Consider the following 18,757-nt stretch of genomic DNA (forward strand, 5'->3'; position numbering starts at 1 on the left):
CGTGTACTGTGGCTTCTTCATACTCTCTTCAATCTTCTCCTGCTAAAGGGTTACACGAGTCTGGCTTGCTTTATACATGACCCGTGTACTGTGATGCAGTAGCTTCCCTTACTTTTCCTTCTCCCAAAGTTTGTCTATTTGACTTCTATGCCTTGTACTTCCTCTAAAACACCTAAAAAGATACAGAAAACATGAAATTCTATGGAGATTAACTAGATTAACAAAAACTAATGAAACTAAATAAAATGCATGCAATTAGCTACCTATATGCTATGAAATGCAATACAATTGTGCCTTAAAACATCTATATGATACATATATATCATTCTAACACTTATATTCTTAACATCTTAAGAATAAAATATCTAACAAGCTACTATAGGATATTTTTTAATTAAATTTAAACCATTAAAATTAAAAAAAAAAAAGATATTTGCCATTAATTAGGAATTAATATATTTACAAGACACAAATTACAAGTTATGCTCTAGGGCATACTACTAATACACTTGCCCTCCACCATAAATTAGCATAGATATGGAGAAACCATGGAAATTAGCATTAATCAAGCATGAATGGTAGTATGGTTATAGACCTGCTACCAAGCATGAATGGCAGTATACGTGATACTTGCCACCATCCTCAAACAATTCATTCCTCCACCAATCTCAACCAAGTATAAAAGAAATTAACCAAGGAAGGGAAAAAAAAAAAGAAGAATTGTAGAAATTAGCGTTAATCAAGCATGAATGGTAGTATGGTTATAGACCTGCTACCAAGCATGAATGGCAGTATACATAATACTTGACACCATCCTCAAACAATTCATTCCTCCACCAATCTCAACCAAGTACAAAAGAAATTAACCAAGGAAAGGAAAAAAAAAAAAGAATTGTAGGTAATCTAAAACTAAAATCTTACTAAAACAACAAGGAAAAAAAAAAAAGAAAAAACATCGTCATTTTGCCTTTATAGCACTGAATTAAGGGAGTAAGACAAAGTAAAAAGAAAAACGTTGTCACACCCTACCCCTCAGTAAGATGTAACATGATCCCGTAGTACATTTAATGAATTACCGTACTTTGCCTACTGGTAACCCATTAAATATACTATAAGAGATTTTAAAACAATTTTCTTACTTTTCGAAGTAGTGAGCACTTTTGGTAGAAATTAAAAACTTTTACTTGAAGTTTAAAGACTAGTTAAAATTTTTGTACATTTTTATTTTTACGCAAATTTTGGAAAATTTTCGGCAGAGTGCTGTCTATATTTGGGAAAATAGTTCTTCAAACACTTGTAAAAACACTTCTAATGTTTTCAAAACAACCACACCTCCAATACACTCATTTTCATATCCTCATTCATCATAATCAATTCAATTCACTTTTCAAGCCAAACTCATAATAAAAGAAACTGTCCATAATTTTCAATTTTCAGAAGAAAGTAAATAATAAATTCATTAAAGTACTAAAAATTATTGTTACAACTAAATTTGCATTTTCATTACACACCCAAAATAACATTTCAAAAGTTTTATACATCTGCTCAAATAATTTACACACATATATTTACATGCATAATCAAAATCTAATATACAAGGGTATACCTATAATATACCCAAGGCTAGTCACAAGTAGTCTTCAAGGTGCAGCTGCAGAAATCTCATTCAACTGCTCTATCTCTACTCTCATTTGCGACAGCATACAAAGCTATCGCTGAGTGGTGAACTCAATGGTGCACAACTATAATTTAAAATGTAATACAATATAAATTGACAATAATTATACCAAAAATTTTGGAATCTTAAAATTTAACTAATTTTCAAATGTCAAAATTTTCATTGCCACTAATAATAGTCACTTATTAAAATAACCTTGATCAAAATTTCAATTTGTCAAATCACAACTGAACAATAAAAATAATTCCTGTAATTATGGAAATAAACAATTATTTTATCAAAATCATTTGTGCACAATCTCATTTCAAATCACAATTTCTTATCAATCAAAACCCATTCTTTATCTCACTAACTATGTAAGACTAATCCAAAAGGGCCATCTTCGGGGTGATTCTAACTCCCTATGGTTGGGGAGGTCAAATCGGGATTCTAACTCCCTATGGTCGGGGAGGTCGAATCATCGTGCATAGTACACAACACAATAATTAAACTTCCGATGGGTCAATAACAAAAACTTAGATCTAACCTCTAATAAGAGGAGAATCTAAGCCTATGCACATACCATGGTATTCAAAACAAGGCAAAGCTAACTCCATTGTCTCCTCAACAAATGAGAGAGACGGGTAATAACCTAGTCAAGCATCTACAGTGAGATATAAAACCATATCATACATTTCTTTGTCCTTTTTGTGAGCATAAATCACGACACAATATTAATTCAAGATCAATTCCAATAGTCCATAATTTTTTTATGCTCATCACAATCCAAAACAAAATTTTATATTTTATTCATGCAAATTGCCCGTCACAATTCAAAACATAATTTATCCAGTCCAAAATAATATTCAATAATTGTTGAAATAATATTTCACAAAACTAAACCCATGCTTGCTATACCAATTTCAATAATCATTGAAATAAATCCCATAATTGATAAACACAGTGCATGAGGAAGAATAAAATCATTTAATTATGTAATATATTCAAAAAAAATTCAATTAAAAACTAGTTGTGCACAAACCTCTTTTGTCAACTCAATTTACTCAAACTTTCGTTTCTCTGTAACACCCCTATTTGCATAGCCTGGTATATTTCACTATTCCGATGACCGGTGTCGGTCCGGACAATTAAGGGGATTAGAACCACATCTAAGACAACTAGATAAACCCTAAACACAAATAATTGGTAATTGTCAATTAGTTAAGTATAAATAAGAAAAACAGAACACAAAAAGTTAAATGAGCCGAGAGTTACAACGATGGGTGACCTTCTCGGGAAGGATTGCGAGGTCGATTTAAACTCAAATTTCGAACCGTAAAATGTAACGCTGCGGTCCTTGGGACTATTGCGAACACAATGGAAAAGAGAAAATCACAAAAAATAATTGTTAAGCCAGTCAAATAATTAGGTCAGGGATCCGAAAGAAATATTGAATTATTTGCAAACCAGGTCGAACCAACGAGGGGCAATTTGGTCAATTCACCCCTAGAGCTGACTCCTGAACTAACTGTCCAATAAAATCAGAGAAAAGAAAATTTCGGGATCAAAAATTAAATTAAAGAATTAAGGAAAAATAAATAAATAAATAAATAAAAAGAAAAGAAACGGTTATTTACATCACTTGGATGACATCATCATGATGTGAAAATTAATTTAACTTTTCCTACAATTTTTTACTAAGTTAAATTTGACTTAATAAAATACAAAATACATAGAAATTAAAACAAAATTCATTTCTTCCTCCTCCACAAGTTTCAGCCACCCATCTCCCATAGCTCCTTCATGTGCAAACCTCCATTAAAGCTTGTTTCAAGCTTTAAAACCTTTAATAAACCCTAATTTCTCCCATAATCACTTCATAAAACCTTATTTTCTTTCCTTGAGAAGGAGATTGAACTAGAAAGAAAGAAGAAAAGAGAGAAGAAATTGGGTGATTGAACTTCAAAGGTGAGGTAAGTCATTTAAAGTGAAATTTTTAGTTTAAAGCATATGTTTTAAGTTAAGTTAACTTAGATTTTGACTTGAGTTTAAACAACAATTATCATGGAGGGATTAAATAGCAATTTCAGGCAGCTAGGGTTTAGGTTTGAGAATGGATGATTTTGATGCAAATTATGAATTAGTTAAGTGTGAATGAGTGTATAAATACTAAATATGCATTTATAATTCAACAAATGAGCTAAACATAGAAGTTAAGGGTTTTGCCACCTAGGGTTTAGAAGACAAAAATGTGAGAAATTGTAAAATGATGTTTTTGACCTTGTTGGAGTTGAGAAATGGTCATTTGTGACCAATTGAGGTATGTTGGAAGTGTTAGAATTAGGTTTAGATTCGGATTGGATGTGGACTGTATGCAGCCAGCATGACCAAGGTCCATTTTAAGGACCAAACTGAAAATTTACCAGCCCAATTGGTGTGAGGCAAATTGGGAATGAAACTAAACACAAAATGACACATTTTTCATTTAGGAATCATGCCCAAAAAGTGACCAAAACCTAGTGAACAAATTCACTAAATCTGGACTTAGGCAATCTGACCTATACAAAAATGACCAAATGAATAGTATTTGTTCATTTGGCCATAACTTGGGCTAGGCAGGTCTAAATGACTTGAAATTTTACCAGTGGAAAGCTGAGATATGGACCTAAAACTTTCATGAAGAGCACAAACCCAAATTATGCCCTTAACTAAGTCATTTAGCCACCCAAATTTGGTGACCTAAAACTGCTAGAACCCAGAAATTTACCCAGAAATCTGGTTAAGTCCAATCCGGCAGCCATGATTCAAATGGCTATAACTTGAGCTACAAAACTCCAAATGGAGTGATTCAAAAAGAAGAATAAAGTTAAGACAATAAGGAACAATTTCTATGAAGAAAACTTAGCCAAATTGTAACAGCAACATGACCAATAGAATAGTGCAATATATGACACCCAAAACTGAAAATTTGCAAATTTACCTAAAAGACTTAGAATTTGAGTAAACAACTAAAACCAACAAATTTAGTAACCAAAATGTAGTATGTGGGTGAAGTTGCAATTCCCATACCTATTAAGCCTTAGAAAGTCAACAAATTGACTTGAATAGTATCATAAATAGTAACCCTGAAACACAAATTTTAAAGAACATCAAGTTTAGCACATTAGAGCTAGGTAAAAGTGAATTTAAATTTATTTTTGGATTTATGCTAAGTTATGATACTGAAACAGTGTGAAACTGTGTGTTTCAATGGAAAAGAATACCAGGAAGGAACCCCAGGTGTCGATTCAAGGCCAAAAGACAACTCATATAAGGTTTGTGCACAACGTAGAATTTCTGTAAATTTTCTTCTACATATTGTTTTGAATAAATTGAAATATTGAATTGTGACATCATTGTGATGAAATATTTATTATGCTTTTGATTTAAATTGTTGAAACTTATTTGTGTATATTTGAGATGGCATAAATGTTTAGTAAATTGTTAAGATAAGTTTTGAAACTACAGTGTCATGACCATATATTTGAATACCTCACTAGCATGACTAGTGGGGGAAATCAGTTTCGAATTTTAATTCCTTCTCTGGTTGAAGTGTTGAGTTGTGTGCCAGTAGAAGAAGGAAAAGAATGGGTTCCCATATATTTGAGCTAGCTAGCCTTGTGATGTGACTTCTCCTTAGCCTCTGCCTATTGAGATTATATTTGTTTCGAACGGCATGATATAACTGTGGGTTTTATGAAATTGGTTTTGACACTTCGAAATGAAATTGTTTGGAATAAAATCTCATAATTCATGTTTTGTATTTAATTCTCATGTTTAGTTCAATTTTTGAATAAATATGATTTAAATTCTGTATAAAGATTATTTTAGTATGTTGTGTACCACTGAGTCCTAGTACTCAGCCATGGCTGTTATTGCTATCGCAGATATAGAGATTAGAGGAGCAGCAGATTGAGCTGCTGAGGATTGAGGAGCTACCTGCTTTGAAGTTATCGGACATATTTTATACCCTGACTGTAAAAATTTATTTTGATGTATGTAATGTATGTAAAGGTATGGACATGTAAAACTAGTCTTGAGCCGTTTGTATAAAGTTTGTAATAAATTTTAGTTTGGATTTTCATAATGTAAATTTTTAGTATGATGTATATAAATTGTTTTGCATTTAATTACATATGAATGGAAGTATTTTATTTTAATTTGAATGAAAGTAATTAGTAATATTTTAGATAATATTTGAATTGGAAATTGTGGATTTGAATTTTTGGAAATTGAGAAATGATGTTGAAATTGGTTGGGACGATTGTTGTGAAATTGATAAATAATTGGAAGTGCTTTTTACAGGTATTTGAAGAACTATTTTCTCAAAATACAGATGGCACTCTGCCGAAATTTTTAAAAAATTTGTGGAAAAATAAAATGGGCTAAAAATTTTAACTAGTTTTCAACTTTAATTAAATGTTTTAATATCTATTAGAAAATGCTCACCACTTATAAAAGTAAAAAGATTTTTTTTTAAATCCTTTGTAGGATACTTAATGAGTTATCGGTAGGTGAAGTTCGGTAGTTCATTAGGTATTCTACGGGATCATGTTATGCCTTACAGAGGGGTAAGGTGTGATATTCTCCTTCAAAGATCCCTTTCCAACTGAAACACATAAATTTAAAATGCTTCAGTATCCATTTCTAATACTTAAATTCTAATAATTAATTCATATATACTTAATTCCAGTCCCAATATGCTTAAACTAACGTTCTTGAAAATTTTCATTTCAGGGTTACTATTCACGACACTATTTAAGTCAATTTATTGACTTTCTTATGCTTAATAAGTTTATTAGTTTTAATTGCACCCATATACCACATTTTGGGTGTCAATTTTGTTGGCATTGATTGTCAATTCAATTTCTAAGTCTCCTAAGAGAAAATACAATTTTTTAGCTTTGGTCACCTGTATTCTACTGTTCCATTAGTCTGGTTACTGTGAGAATTTGGCTAAGTTTTCTTCATAGAAATTGTTCCTTATTGTCTTAACTTCATTTTCCTTTTTGAATCACTCTATTTAGAGTTTTGTAGCCCAAGTTGTGGCCATTTGAACATAGCTAGCCGGATTTGGTGTTACCCAAAATTCTAGGCATTTTCTAGATATTGGCAGTTTTTGTATAACGACTGTAAGTGACTTTTTTACTAGGTTATGGTCACAATTTGGGTTTTTTTTCTTCATGAAAGTTGTAGGCCTATGTCTCAGCTTTCTATCGGTAAAAACGTCAGGTCATTTGTACATTCCTAGACCAAGTTATGGTCATTTATGTAACTACTATTCATTTAGTTATTTTTGTACAGGGCAGTGTGCCCTAATCCAGATTTGGCTATTTGTTCACTAAGTTATGGTCATTTTCTGGGCATGATTCCTGAATGAAAAATGGTTCATTTTGTGTCTAGTTTCATTTCCAATTGGTTTCACACCATTTAGGTTGGTAAATTTTTATTTTTGGTCTCTGAAAGGGACCTAGGTCAAGCTATCTACATAATGACCCTAACCAATCCGAATTGAAACTTATTTCTAACAATTCACACACACCACAAATGGTCACAATTGACCATTTCTCAACTCAAATAAGGTCAACTACATCAATTTACTAATTCTCAACTTTTTCTCCAATTTTTCAAAATGCTCAAAACCTTAATTAGATAGAGTTCAAATCCAATGCATTCAAAACATATACCCATACTTCATATACACAACTCAACCTAAACAACCATTCAAACACCTAAAAATCATTTATTTCAAACCCTAACTAAGGCTGGCCAAAATTCTTGTTTGGTCCCCCAATAATTTTTTTCTTTTAATTTTATGTTAAGATCTAAGTTACTTGCACTAAAAACATAAGTATTAAACATAAATTTTCAATTAAATTCACTAACCTTAAACTTTGAAGTTCAATCTTCAATTCCACTCCTCTTTCCTTCTTTCTTTCTTGCTCAATCATCTTCTCAAGTGAGACTATCAAGTTCTAATGGATTAATTTAGGGTCAAGGTAAGGTTTAGTGGTTGGAAGCAAGCTTAAAGCATGCTTTAATGGAGGTTTTTGGTGAGAGAAGAAATGGGATAGAGAGAGCTACATGAATTTGGAGAAGAAGAAGAAAAAAAAATTTGTCTTTTTAATTTTATTTTTATCCTTTTAATTAACTTAGTCAAATAGAATAATTAAATGGTAGTTATTTATGAGGTAATGCTTAGGTCATGTAGGTGATGTCATTATTCTAATTTTCTTTTCTTTTTCTTTTTTCTTTATTTTTCCATAGCTTCTTAATTTAATTCTCGATTCTAAAATTTTCTTTTCTCCGATTTTATTGGACAATAAGGTCAGGAGTCAGCTCTAGGGGTGAATTGACCAAATTGCCCCTCGCTGGTTCAATCCGGTTTGCAAGTTATTTGATACTTCTTCCGGATCCCTGACCTAATTATTTGACCTGCTTAACAATTCTTTTCTGTGATTTTCTCTTTTCTACTGTGTTCGCAATAGTCCTAAGGACCACGGCATCACTTTTTTCAGTTCAAAATTTGAGTTAAGACTGACCTCGCAGTCACTTCTCAGGAAGGTCACCCATCGCTGCGACTCCTGACTCATTTAACTTTTTATGCTTTGTTTTTCTTCTTTATACTTAACTATTTGGCAATTAATAATTATTTATATTCAAGGCTTATCTAGGTGTCTTAGATGTGATTCTAATCCCCTTAATTGTCCGGACCGACAGCAGTCACCAGAATAGCAAAATGTACCAGGCTATGCAAATAGGGGTGTTACAAACATTGCCTTTTTACATACATAGCATGTAATATAAGGGAGAAGGGAGCAAGGAAAAAATGGGGGAAATGGCCAATGTAAAGTGAAGGGGAAAGGAGGAAGGGAAAATGACTTTATATGGAAGCAACTAGCCAATGAGAAGCAACCCAAAAAAAGTACAAAACAAAACAAACTTTTTGTAGCCTAGCCAATATCCACAGGCCAACTAAAGACTCAAAGACCAAGTGCCTATTAGGTATTGTTTTTCGAGGGCCAAAACTACTTTTCAGGGGAAAAAATCATTTTAAATGTTGTTGAAAAAGGAAAATTAGAAAAACTTGTTTTGACATTTTAGTGTTCATTTTTCGAGGGTCAAAACTACTTTTCAGGAAAAAAATCATTTTAAATGTTGTTGAAAAGGGAAAATTAGAAAAACTTGTTTTGACATTTCAGGGTTCAAATGAATAAAACTTATTAAATTTAATTTCAAATCATTTTTTAATACTCTCTAACTAATGTATTTAAAAATTTTTTTCTTAATAGCTACACTAACATCAAGGCCAAATAGACCTTAATCCACCCTCTAATTTAATGCTTAAAGAGCAAATCATCCTCCAATCAAATGTTATAGTAGGTCAATAATGGAAATCTTCCATAGAAAATAATGTGTTTTAATATATTGTTAGTGGATTGCACTTAGTAAGCGTTAATTTTGGTTGCACATATTTTTCCATTAACAACTCAACAAAAAGATACTGCACCAGAAGGTGTCTGTGTGTATGATTTCCGTCCACAATGCCTCCAACCCAGTTTGCATGGATGCTTTTCATTTTAAAATTTGTTTTCACTTTGGGGAGCAATTAACCATATTACACTCAAATTCTTATTTCACAGTCATTCCATCTATAAGTTGTAACAGGGATCGCCTTTTATGCCAAAATTTATTCCATCCACTTAACCAAATGCTTACGCCACATCGTATAACTATTTTATATAGAGGGAGTAAAGTAATTTTTTGACATTTTACAATTGGGTCCTTATAGATTAGTACTCTTTTTATCTTTTGATGTTTTCTCCCTTATCCTTTTCATGTTTATACTTTACATTCCAAAAAACCACAACAATGCTAGAAAAAGAAAATTCAATTGAAATTAAAAAAAAATACTATCAAGTATTTTTTTTTTTTTTTGCCTCTTTCAATCAATCTAAAATTAAAATTAAAATTAAAATTCAAACTCAAATATTCAACAATTCCAACATTAAAAATATTTTTATGAAAATAATATATTTTTTAAAAAAGAATTATTAAAAAATATACAATGACTTATTTATTACTTTTATTATAAACTATTAAATATTAAATTAGCAAATTTACCACTTAAAGTAAGCCTCACGCCCCTCTATCTCCTTTGTGTTGTACACAACTAAAAATTAGAGTAAATTGACCTAATTTATTAACTTCAAGATATAATTGACTCAACTTTTATGTTTAGTTATTCAATTGAATCTTAATAACTAACAACTATTCTAACTAATTATTGTTGCGTGCATCAGACAAAAATGAGAAGATCCATTCATTAGATTGAACATTCCTGCATCAAAAAACTTCAATTTTGCATTAAGATGATGGACTAGGATATTAGAAATGCTTGGTTTTTGAGGTTTCAGTTTTGATATAATAATCAAAAGGCGATCAAACTTCTGATTAATTATACACTTGTCAAACCACCAGTCATGCTTAACACAATTGCTAAATTAAAATGCTCCCATTTCACTTAATTTTAATCACAATTGATGGTCTACCGTGGTTCTAATATTGTTACAGTAACTTCATTAGTAGAGGAAGATTGATGCGTGTTTGACGAAGTATCTACTTCAGCTGCAGTCCTTTCCATAAAAAATCCAGGTTGTTTTGGCTGAGGCAAAGGATTCCCACTGCTTAACATGACAACCACAGACGACATGTTTGGCCTATCTTCAGGCCGTTTCTGCACACATAAGAGACCCACATTAATGCACCTTACGGCTTCAGATAGAGTGGAGGAGACTGTTAAACATTCATCTATTAGTTCATGTGGTTTCCTTTTAATCCATAGCGTCCATGCCTGAAACATATCAAAGCAATACATGCATTAATAGTGTCCAAAAACCACTCAACCTAAAAACTTAAGCTTATAGGTGATAATTGTTTTATATCTCTAATACACCCCAACACACAACCCAAACACATAAATGCCCATTGGGCTTAAAGCTGAAAAAGCACATGCCCACATTACCTTACCTTATGCTGAAATATTTATTTAATAAATAGGCATGGCCATGATTTAAGCTTTGGATCTTTTGGTCTAAGAGACTTTAATATCATGTCAAGAAACTACTCAATCATTACAAGTGTCTTAATGTCATGGCATGCCAGTTGAAGTTTTTGGTTAACATGCTCAAGGAGTACATGCTATTCTAAATGCTTACATGTCCAAGAAGGTTAAGGTCATGATCTGGATGACAAAATCCTCTGTTTTTCTTTCCACTTACTATCTCCAAAATCAAGACCCCAAAGCTAAAGACATCAGATTTCACAGAGAAAAGTCCGTCCACTGCATACTCAGGAGACATGTAGCCACTGCAAAATTATCAGCAAGAAAAAATTTTCAAACACAAATGATAATCAGAAATAATTATAAATATACTTACTATGTTCCAACTACCCTTCTTGTATTGCCCTCAGTTTGATTTGCTCCAAATGTTCTTGCGAGCCCGAAGTCTGAAATTTTTGGATTCATGTCACCATCTAGTAAGATGTTACTACCCTTAAGATCTCGGTGAATAATCCTCAGTCTAGAGTCTTGATGAAGATAAAGAAGTCCTCGAGCAATTCCTCCAATAATATGGACACGCTTATTCCAATCTAGCAATTTGCTTCTTGTTTGATCTGAATAATGTCTCATGTTGGGAAATCCTTGCCTAGATCTAGTTCACTATGGATTTAAGATACAAACATATGGGAGCCATGTATTTAATAGATGGATCCCACCATACAATTTGTATCTTAAATCCATGGTGGACAAGATCTAACTAGGCAAGAATAATCCATGTCACAAATATGTTAGCCTAACAAATACTTGAGGTAAAACAAAATAAATAATGGATGAAAAAAGATGAATGTTTTTAATTTAGAAAAGTTGATTTATACCAAAAATAAAGTAGTCCAAGCTTTTGTTGGGCATGTATTCATATATTAACATTTTCTCATCTCCATGAATGCAACAACCAAGAAGCTTTACGAGATTGCGATGTTGTAGTTTAGCAATTAAAGTAACTTCATTTTTGAACTCATTCATTCCCTGGCTAGAACTTCTTGAGAGCCTCTTAACTGCTATTTCTTGCCCATCCACCAATATACCCTACATCATCATTTCTAAAGCTTAGACATTTAAATTAAAAGGCATAGCTTGCTTAAGAATCACATAAATTTTGTCACCTTATATACAAGTCCAAAGCCACCTTCTCCAAGTTTGTTGCTGCTTGAAAAACTATTAGTAGCTTCAGATATCGTGTTTAGGTTAAAAAATTGCAACTCCATGTCTTCTTTCCGACCTTCAGTAATGTAGTCATTTCCTTCAAAACTTCTATTTGCCATACCTGAAATTGGGCAACGGTAGTAATGTGATTAAAGTGCTATATTTTTAATAACAGATACATAAATTTAAGGCATACAAATAATCACAATCAGAATATGGAGAAGAGAAGAAGAATGAACACGGTTTGACTACAAAGTTTATATTCATGAACAGGACACTAGAGAAAAGTTATACTATAATGAAAAAAAAATAAGATACAATAACACTGAACTTCTATGCCTTTTGCTTTTACTACAAACCTCACAAAATATTCTGAGTCATAACATAGGAATTTTTTAAGCGAGATCACAATTCGAGTCCATGAAAAATATATCAAAAATTCAAGCCACATAAAATAATAATATTTATATTAGATAAATTCCTATCTATATCTAGTTCAATATTGATTCAAGATATAAGATGTATGATATATAACAAGACCGAAATATAAAACAAATCAGATTCAATTATTTGTGTGTAAAATTTTTTTTTTTTCATTTATATCAATTAAATTCGTATTTGAGTAAGTTTACCATGTTTTCTAAGATTTCTCCTCCATATGTAAAAGAACAATGGCATGATTATACCCAATATCACAGAACCAGCAATGATTCCTGCTTTCAGACTCTGGCGCATTCTTTTACGCGTAATTTTATCTGTAAGCACGAAATCATATATATATATTGTTAGAAGATCCATATCCAGGACAATTGTTATCAATCTGTCCTTATAGGAGAGCTGAGAAGCTAAACCCAGAAAGACTAATTAGTAGAGAAGAACATACATACCTAATTCTGAAGCAGCCAACCGCACATATAGGTCTTGTCGGCCCTCAGTTATTTCTCTCATATCAATCAGTTCATCAAACCAAAGCAAGCAGCCACTTCCACGATTCCTAATATCCAAATTTGCATATGCAGTGCAAGAGCAGTTTAAAGAGCACAATCGCTCACATTCTTTGAGATCAATTTTTCTGTCAAACCAGCAAGACGAAGTGTCTGGCAGCTTACTTCCTTTAATCTTCAAAAATCCAGACTTATCACTGCATTTCAGTGGAGTCTTTGGAACACACCCACCTGACCAAACTTGCAAATTCCAGTCGTTTGGAGACTTGGGTGTGAAACCATCCAAGCATTCACAAACTGAAGACTTTTTTGTATTGCAATTAGAATATGCACCACAGAAGGCATAATTTTCACACTGATCGAAGATAGCTGCATTAAAAATTGTCCATTCACGTGTTTGATCATTCCATGTGAAAAGCTGTGGCGTGCCTGATGGATTTAATGTGAACCTAGAAACAACCAAACTATGAATCGTGTAATAGATTTCATCCTTATTTAATACGAATTCATATGTGAAACTTGGATTAGGCCTCAAGACTTCAGCATTTCCTGTAAAACTTAAACCGTTCCATGATCCTGGTCTGAACTGTATTTTATTTCCCTTCTTAAGAAGCATCTGTGGATACCCATTAAGATCCAATTGTAATGAAAATTCGCCTGGAGCAGGATCCTCTGTCCCCTTCCAAGATGACAGAAACCAGTTAAGACCAGTCACTAAGTTGCTTCCAATTTTCATTCCTGGTAATAGAGTGTCCACAGGGTGATCAAAACTCTGCCACAAAAAGTTGTCAAGATTACTATCATTTCCATCTCTTAGGACAAAATTTCCTGATTTCAAGATCTGTGCAACTGGATCCTTCACAGTTCTTGTTGTATTTGATGACCAAATGATATCGTTTGTGCTATTGACAAGCACAAGATTTCCTTTGCTGGTGATATTCAGCACCCCTAGAGTATTAGAAAGTGGATGATCTCTATTGGCTACCCAGACAATCGTCTGAGGAAATATGTTCTTGTACCGTAGCCCCAAGTATCGACTTTTTGAATCTGGAAGATTGAAAAATCCCAGTTCAAAAGTTTGGTCTGCTGAAACAAGAAAATCACCATCTCTCAATGGTTCGCTTGGTTTAACAGAATCCAATGCAGTGGAAGATCTTAAGATGGAGAACAGGATAGAGTAGAGCAAAAACAGACCAAACCCTCCCATGTGTAGTAAATTTCACTCTCTCTATACTAGTCTAGCACCATTTACTTTGAGAGGAAGTTGAGCAACGAAGTCGGCAGGGAAAAGTTCCATTTCTAATGAATTGACCCATTAAAAACAGTGTTAGCAATATTGAATAACTGTATAATGACAAATGACAACTGGTCGACAACTGGCCATGCCATCGATCGATATATGGCAATATCTGAGAAAAACATTTAACAACAAAATTGTCAATTCCGAGAAAGACCTTTAACAACAAATTTGCCAATTATAGAGACTTTTCTACGGTCAGCCAAGGAGAGAACTTTTACCTTTGAAAAAAAAAAAAAAAAGAGAACAACCTTGGAGATAATTCTAGTGGCGTTAAGTGGAAGGCTTTACCTTACAATCCGCCACTGATTAGCAATTGTGACTTTGATATTTTCTTTCTTCTTTCTAATGTTGATGCTGAAACTCCGTCCATGTGACGATGAAATAGACAAGAAACTGCTCCAAAAAAAAAGTATTTATAAACCAAATAATATATAAGTGACAGCCACCAATATAGTTAATTAATTCAATAATATCTCTAGTACTTGTCCACCTGATTTGACTGGCCACTTGGCACAATGCTATTGATTGGAAAACTCTCTTGCATTTGTTCTTTCAATCTCATTAGCACCGCTACCTTACCGTGTAGATGCCATATTCACCTACAATGGCCCTCTTTAGTCTAAAGGAGTGAATAACTCAATCTTCAATGGTTCTTTCAAAAAAAAAAAAAAATTCAAACTTCAATGGTCATACAACACCACAAAAGGTCATAAGACCTGATTTCAGCAAGTCCACTCCATACGGCACCCATTCAGGGGGTTACAAGATCTTAGAATTATTGGATTTTATTTTGTTAATAAATTAGTCCATAGTATCTAAATTCAACCAATTTAAAATAATTAAATCTCTTAAGTTGTGTTGTACTACACGATCAAATTTTATATTCATATAATTAATGATTTTATATTTAATAATTATATATTTTATAAAGTATTTAAATATTTTATAATTATAATTATTTAAATATTAATAAAGCTTATAATTATTTAAATAAAAAGCTTATAATCATTTAAATATATTTTTTTAGAATATTTATAAATTATAAATTTATTTATAACCGTAAACAGTGTATATATGATTAGCAGGTTATGTAATGTTAAAATAAATTATATTAGATTATATAAATTTTTTTGAATGATGTTAAAAAGGTTGTCTATAATTATTCGTTTATTGAAAAAATATCACAATAAATAAAATAAAATTTTTACAAAATTATAGAATGTAATATAAAAACTTAATAATTTAGACTTCGTTTGTCTCTCGAAAAAGAATTTGTAAGTGAAAATATTTTTCATAAAAATTATTTTTAAAAGAAAATATTTCCATTGAAATATTTTTCGTTGTTTGATTACAATATTAAATTAATGATATGTGTTTATGTGATATATGTACAGGTATTTTTATATTTTAATAAAATTATTAAAATTAAAAAAATAAAAAATAATTTTTTATTTTAAAAAGAAAAAATTATTTTCTTTAAAGATGACTTAATTTGATTTTGACTAAAAAGATATTTTTCGTGGACCCATTTTTCTTAGTACCCTAAATATTAGAAAATCTGAAAAATCTATTTCAAGAAAATATTTTTAATGAAACAAATAAAGTCTTGGTAAAAAAATTGTTTGCTATTACCTATTTTTCACTATTTAAAAAAGGGTAAATTATATGGGCAATATCTCAACTCAGAAATATGTAACAATCAGATACTAAAACTATCTAATATTTAATTTAAATAAAATGAAACCTCATTGTCACCTTTAATAGTAAGATTTTACATTATTTTTGCTGATTGACACTTGTCAAATTTAAAAAATTATATTTTCAGTTTGTTTAATTTTACATTTGCCAGAAAGAATTGATTAATTAAAAATAATATTTTATAATTACTCTCTCTCTATTCTCTCTCTCTTGATCTCTTTATACTTACCATCCCTATTATTTAAATTACACATATTGATGCTTTAATAAAATATAAATTGCTTATCCGAAGCTACAAATTTGTATAATTATTATTATTTTTTAACTTGACAAATGACATGTGAGCATAAATAATTTAAAAATCAGTCACTAAAAGTCGTAAAAAGTTTTATATTACTTAAACTAAAGATCAAAAAGTTTTGTATTATAAATTAAAGTTTAGACATATTACCATTTTATATTTCTAAGTTGAGGCATTGTTTGTATAACTTAACCATTTGAAGAAGCATAGTATTATCTAATTGACTTTTTTAATATTCATATTTGAATAATTATAATGAAAAAGAATCATTTAAAATTAAAATAATTTAAATATTAAACTTAACAATGCATTGCTTAGAAAGCATATTTATGAGGTAACATTGCTACTCCAATTAAGCTGAATAACTTTTAGACCTTAAATTATTGGTCCAAAATAATTATTATGACAGTTGAGGCAAGGTTCATATAAACCCATTTTATCTTTTCTATAAACCCATTTGATCTTTTCTATTTCACCAAGCGGTAAAATGGTACAATCTCTCCCATTAAATCCTCGTCACAATATCTAGGCTGATGCTATGCTAATTTTTTGGTATAATTACTAAACCAGGACCAGGCCCTTGAGTATTTTGATTAGTTAGTGTCCCGAGCGGCTCATCTCTAGAAATAGATAGCCATTTCTTATTCCACCAATGTGGAATAAGTCCTACCCAACCAAGTAGTGGGATATTACATATTACTTTTTCGATCATGATCAATTTGACTTTTAAATATTTTAAAATAAATATATAAGGACAAATTTTATTAAAATTGAAATAAATTGAACCATATTTGATCACGTGATCATGTAGTATAAATGGCTTATTATCCCTTTTAAACAATTGTCCATTATACAATTTATAATAAAGATAAAAAAAAAAAAAAAAAAAAAACTCCTTCACCTTCCTCTCTACTTCAAATTAAAATACCAAAAGAGAAAACAAAAACCGATCGACGGATACACAATTTCAACCCATAATCAAGAGATTTTTATTTAGAAATCCAAAAATAGACTCAATAGGATAGCAAAAGCAAAGAAAATAACAAGTGGATTTGTTTCTTTTTCATATAACAAGCACAAGAAATGCTAAAAAAGCTAGAATAAATTGATTCCAAGAAAGAAAAGAATGAACTTTAATGACAAGATCTAAAGGAGAAGAATACTTGCTAGAAAAAGTAAGGCAGCCTCTCTCTTGTAAGAGAATTCCATACACAATCAAAGCCACATAGCTCCCTCCAAAACTGAGAGCAACTACCCAAAGCACACACATTCCCATAACTTGTTCTTCACCCTCCTCTCTACTTAAACCATGGCCACCACCCACATAAGGTGAGAGAGTTGTGATGGCATCCTTGCATGCATAAGGGCAAAAACAAGCAAGGATGGAGTTGTAGAAGAGGAGGTGTGGCAACACAGCATAGATCTTGTGGGAAAATGGGAGTTTTTTTGCATTGAAATAACATCAAAGATTGGCATGGTTGTGATGGCTAACCTTCATGATCTTGGTTTAAAATCACTTTCTCATAATACTACTATGATATTTAGATATTTATGCCACTAAAGCGAAGGAAAGAAGTTGTCACCAAGGTAATAATTGGGACAAATTGAATGGAAGGAACACAAGCGGCAACTTACCCCTTGTAAAGGCCAACTGCCTTTCTTAACCATAAGCCCAATAGACCTAGGTTTGGGATAATGGATACAAGTGAAGGAAGGTGTTAGGCACACTCTTCGCATGGGCTTACATTAGAACAAGAGTCAACCTCTACTAATTGTTTGCTAAAGCCTATCATGCTATTTTTATTTATTTAATTCCCTAAACATATATATGCATAGCTAAGGTTACATGGAGTTCTAAGGACCCATTCAAAACATACCTTGTTGGAAGATTGATCTCTTGGAATTGGAAGCCTCCTTTGGCTCTTTGGAAGAATTTGGAATCCTAGAAACTTAATAAAGTAAATTAGTTTGGTGATTGATTGATTAAATTAACCTAAAACTATATGTAACTGTTGTGAAAGTGTGTGAATGTCGGTGGAATAAGTAAGATCATTTGGATGTGAAGAAGAACTTCTAATAAAAAGCCTCTCCTATGCAATAATGAGAAAAAAAATAGCCTAGAAATTTTTAATTTTTAGGTTACTAGCCTTACTCTCCCCCACCCCCCCCCCCCCCTCCTCCCGTCCCTCCTAAAAAAAAAAAAAAAAGCTAGGCCTAGTTATGCATTAATGAGTAGAAAAGTGATAATGTAAACCTAATCCTAATCCTAATATGATTATGATATTAATTTAAAATAAAATAAAAATAACTTTAAGGGATAATTATCCCTTCATAATTTTGATTATAAGGAATAATTATCCCTTAGTTTCTCTTTTTTTTTTTAATTCTATTAATTATTTAAAAGGCTTTTTTAACAATAAAAATGGTCCATCTAAATCTATAGGCAGCTTAAAATTAAGTCTGATGAGCTTGGTCGCCTATTCTTGACTGATTAGTAGCTCTCCTAGGCCTATTAAAGGCTTAGGTAGCCTAGGTTCAAGCCTAGTTAAGC

At 31.6% G+C, this 18,757-nt stretch overlaps 1 protein-coding gene across 4 annotated transcripts; it reads right to left on the reverse strand.

Annotated features, from left to right (window-relative positions):
• Positions 1-10,084: 10,084 nt before the first annotated feature.
• Positions 10,085-14,568, reverse strand: LOC110657115 (G-type lectin S-receptor-like serine/threonine-protein kinase At4g27290). 4 transcript variants are annotated; one of them, XM_021814203.2, is made up of 8 exons: positions 14,496-14,568; positions 12,851-14,206; positions 12,596-12,718; positions 11,924-12,084; positions 11,636-11,846; positions 11,137-11,374; positions 10,915-11,065; positions 10,085-10,550 (listed from the first exon to the last, which is right to left on the reverse strand). In XM_021814203.2, the coding sequence occupies exons 2-8, from the start codon at positions 14,112-14,114 to the stop codon at positions 10,245-10,247; spliced, it is 2,454 nt and encodes an 817-aa protein (XP_021669895.2). In that variant the 5' UTR covers positions 14,115-14,206; positions 14,496-14,568; the 3' UTR covers positions 10,085-10,244. The 4 variants fall into 4 exon arrangements, 2 of the variants coding, with proteins under 2 accessions (XP_021669895.2, XP_021669901.2); XM_021814209.2 differs by lacking the exon at positions 14,496-14,568 and having other exon boundaries at positions 10,085-10,433; positions 12,851-14,227; XR_002495279.2 differs by lacking the exon at positions 14,496-14,568 and having other exon boundaries at positions 10,197-10,433; positions 10,915-11,039; positions 12,851-14,228.
• Between the last annotated feature and the right edge of the window lie 4,189 nt (positions 14,569-18,757).

This window comes from Hevea brasiliensis, chromosome 10, assembly GCF_030052815.1.
Source record: "Hevea brasiliensis isolate MT/VB/25A 57/8 chromosome 10, ASM3005281v1, whole genome shotgun sequence".
NCBI lineage: Eukaryota > Viridiplantae > Streptophyta > Magnoliopsida > Malpighiales > Euphorbiaceae > Hevea > Hevea brasiliensis.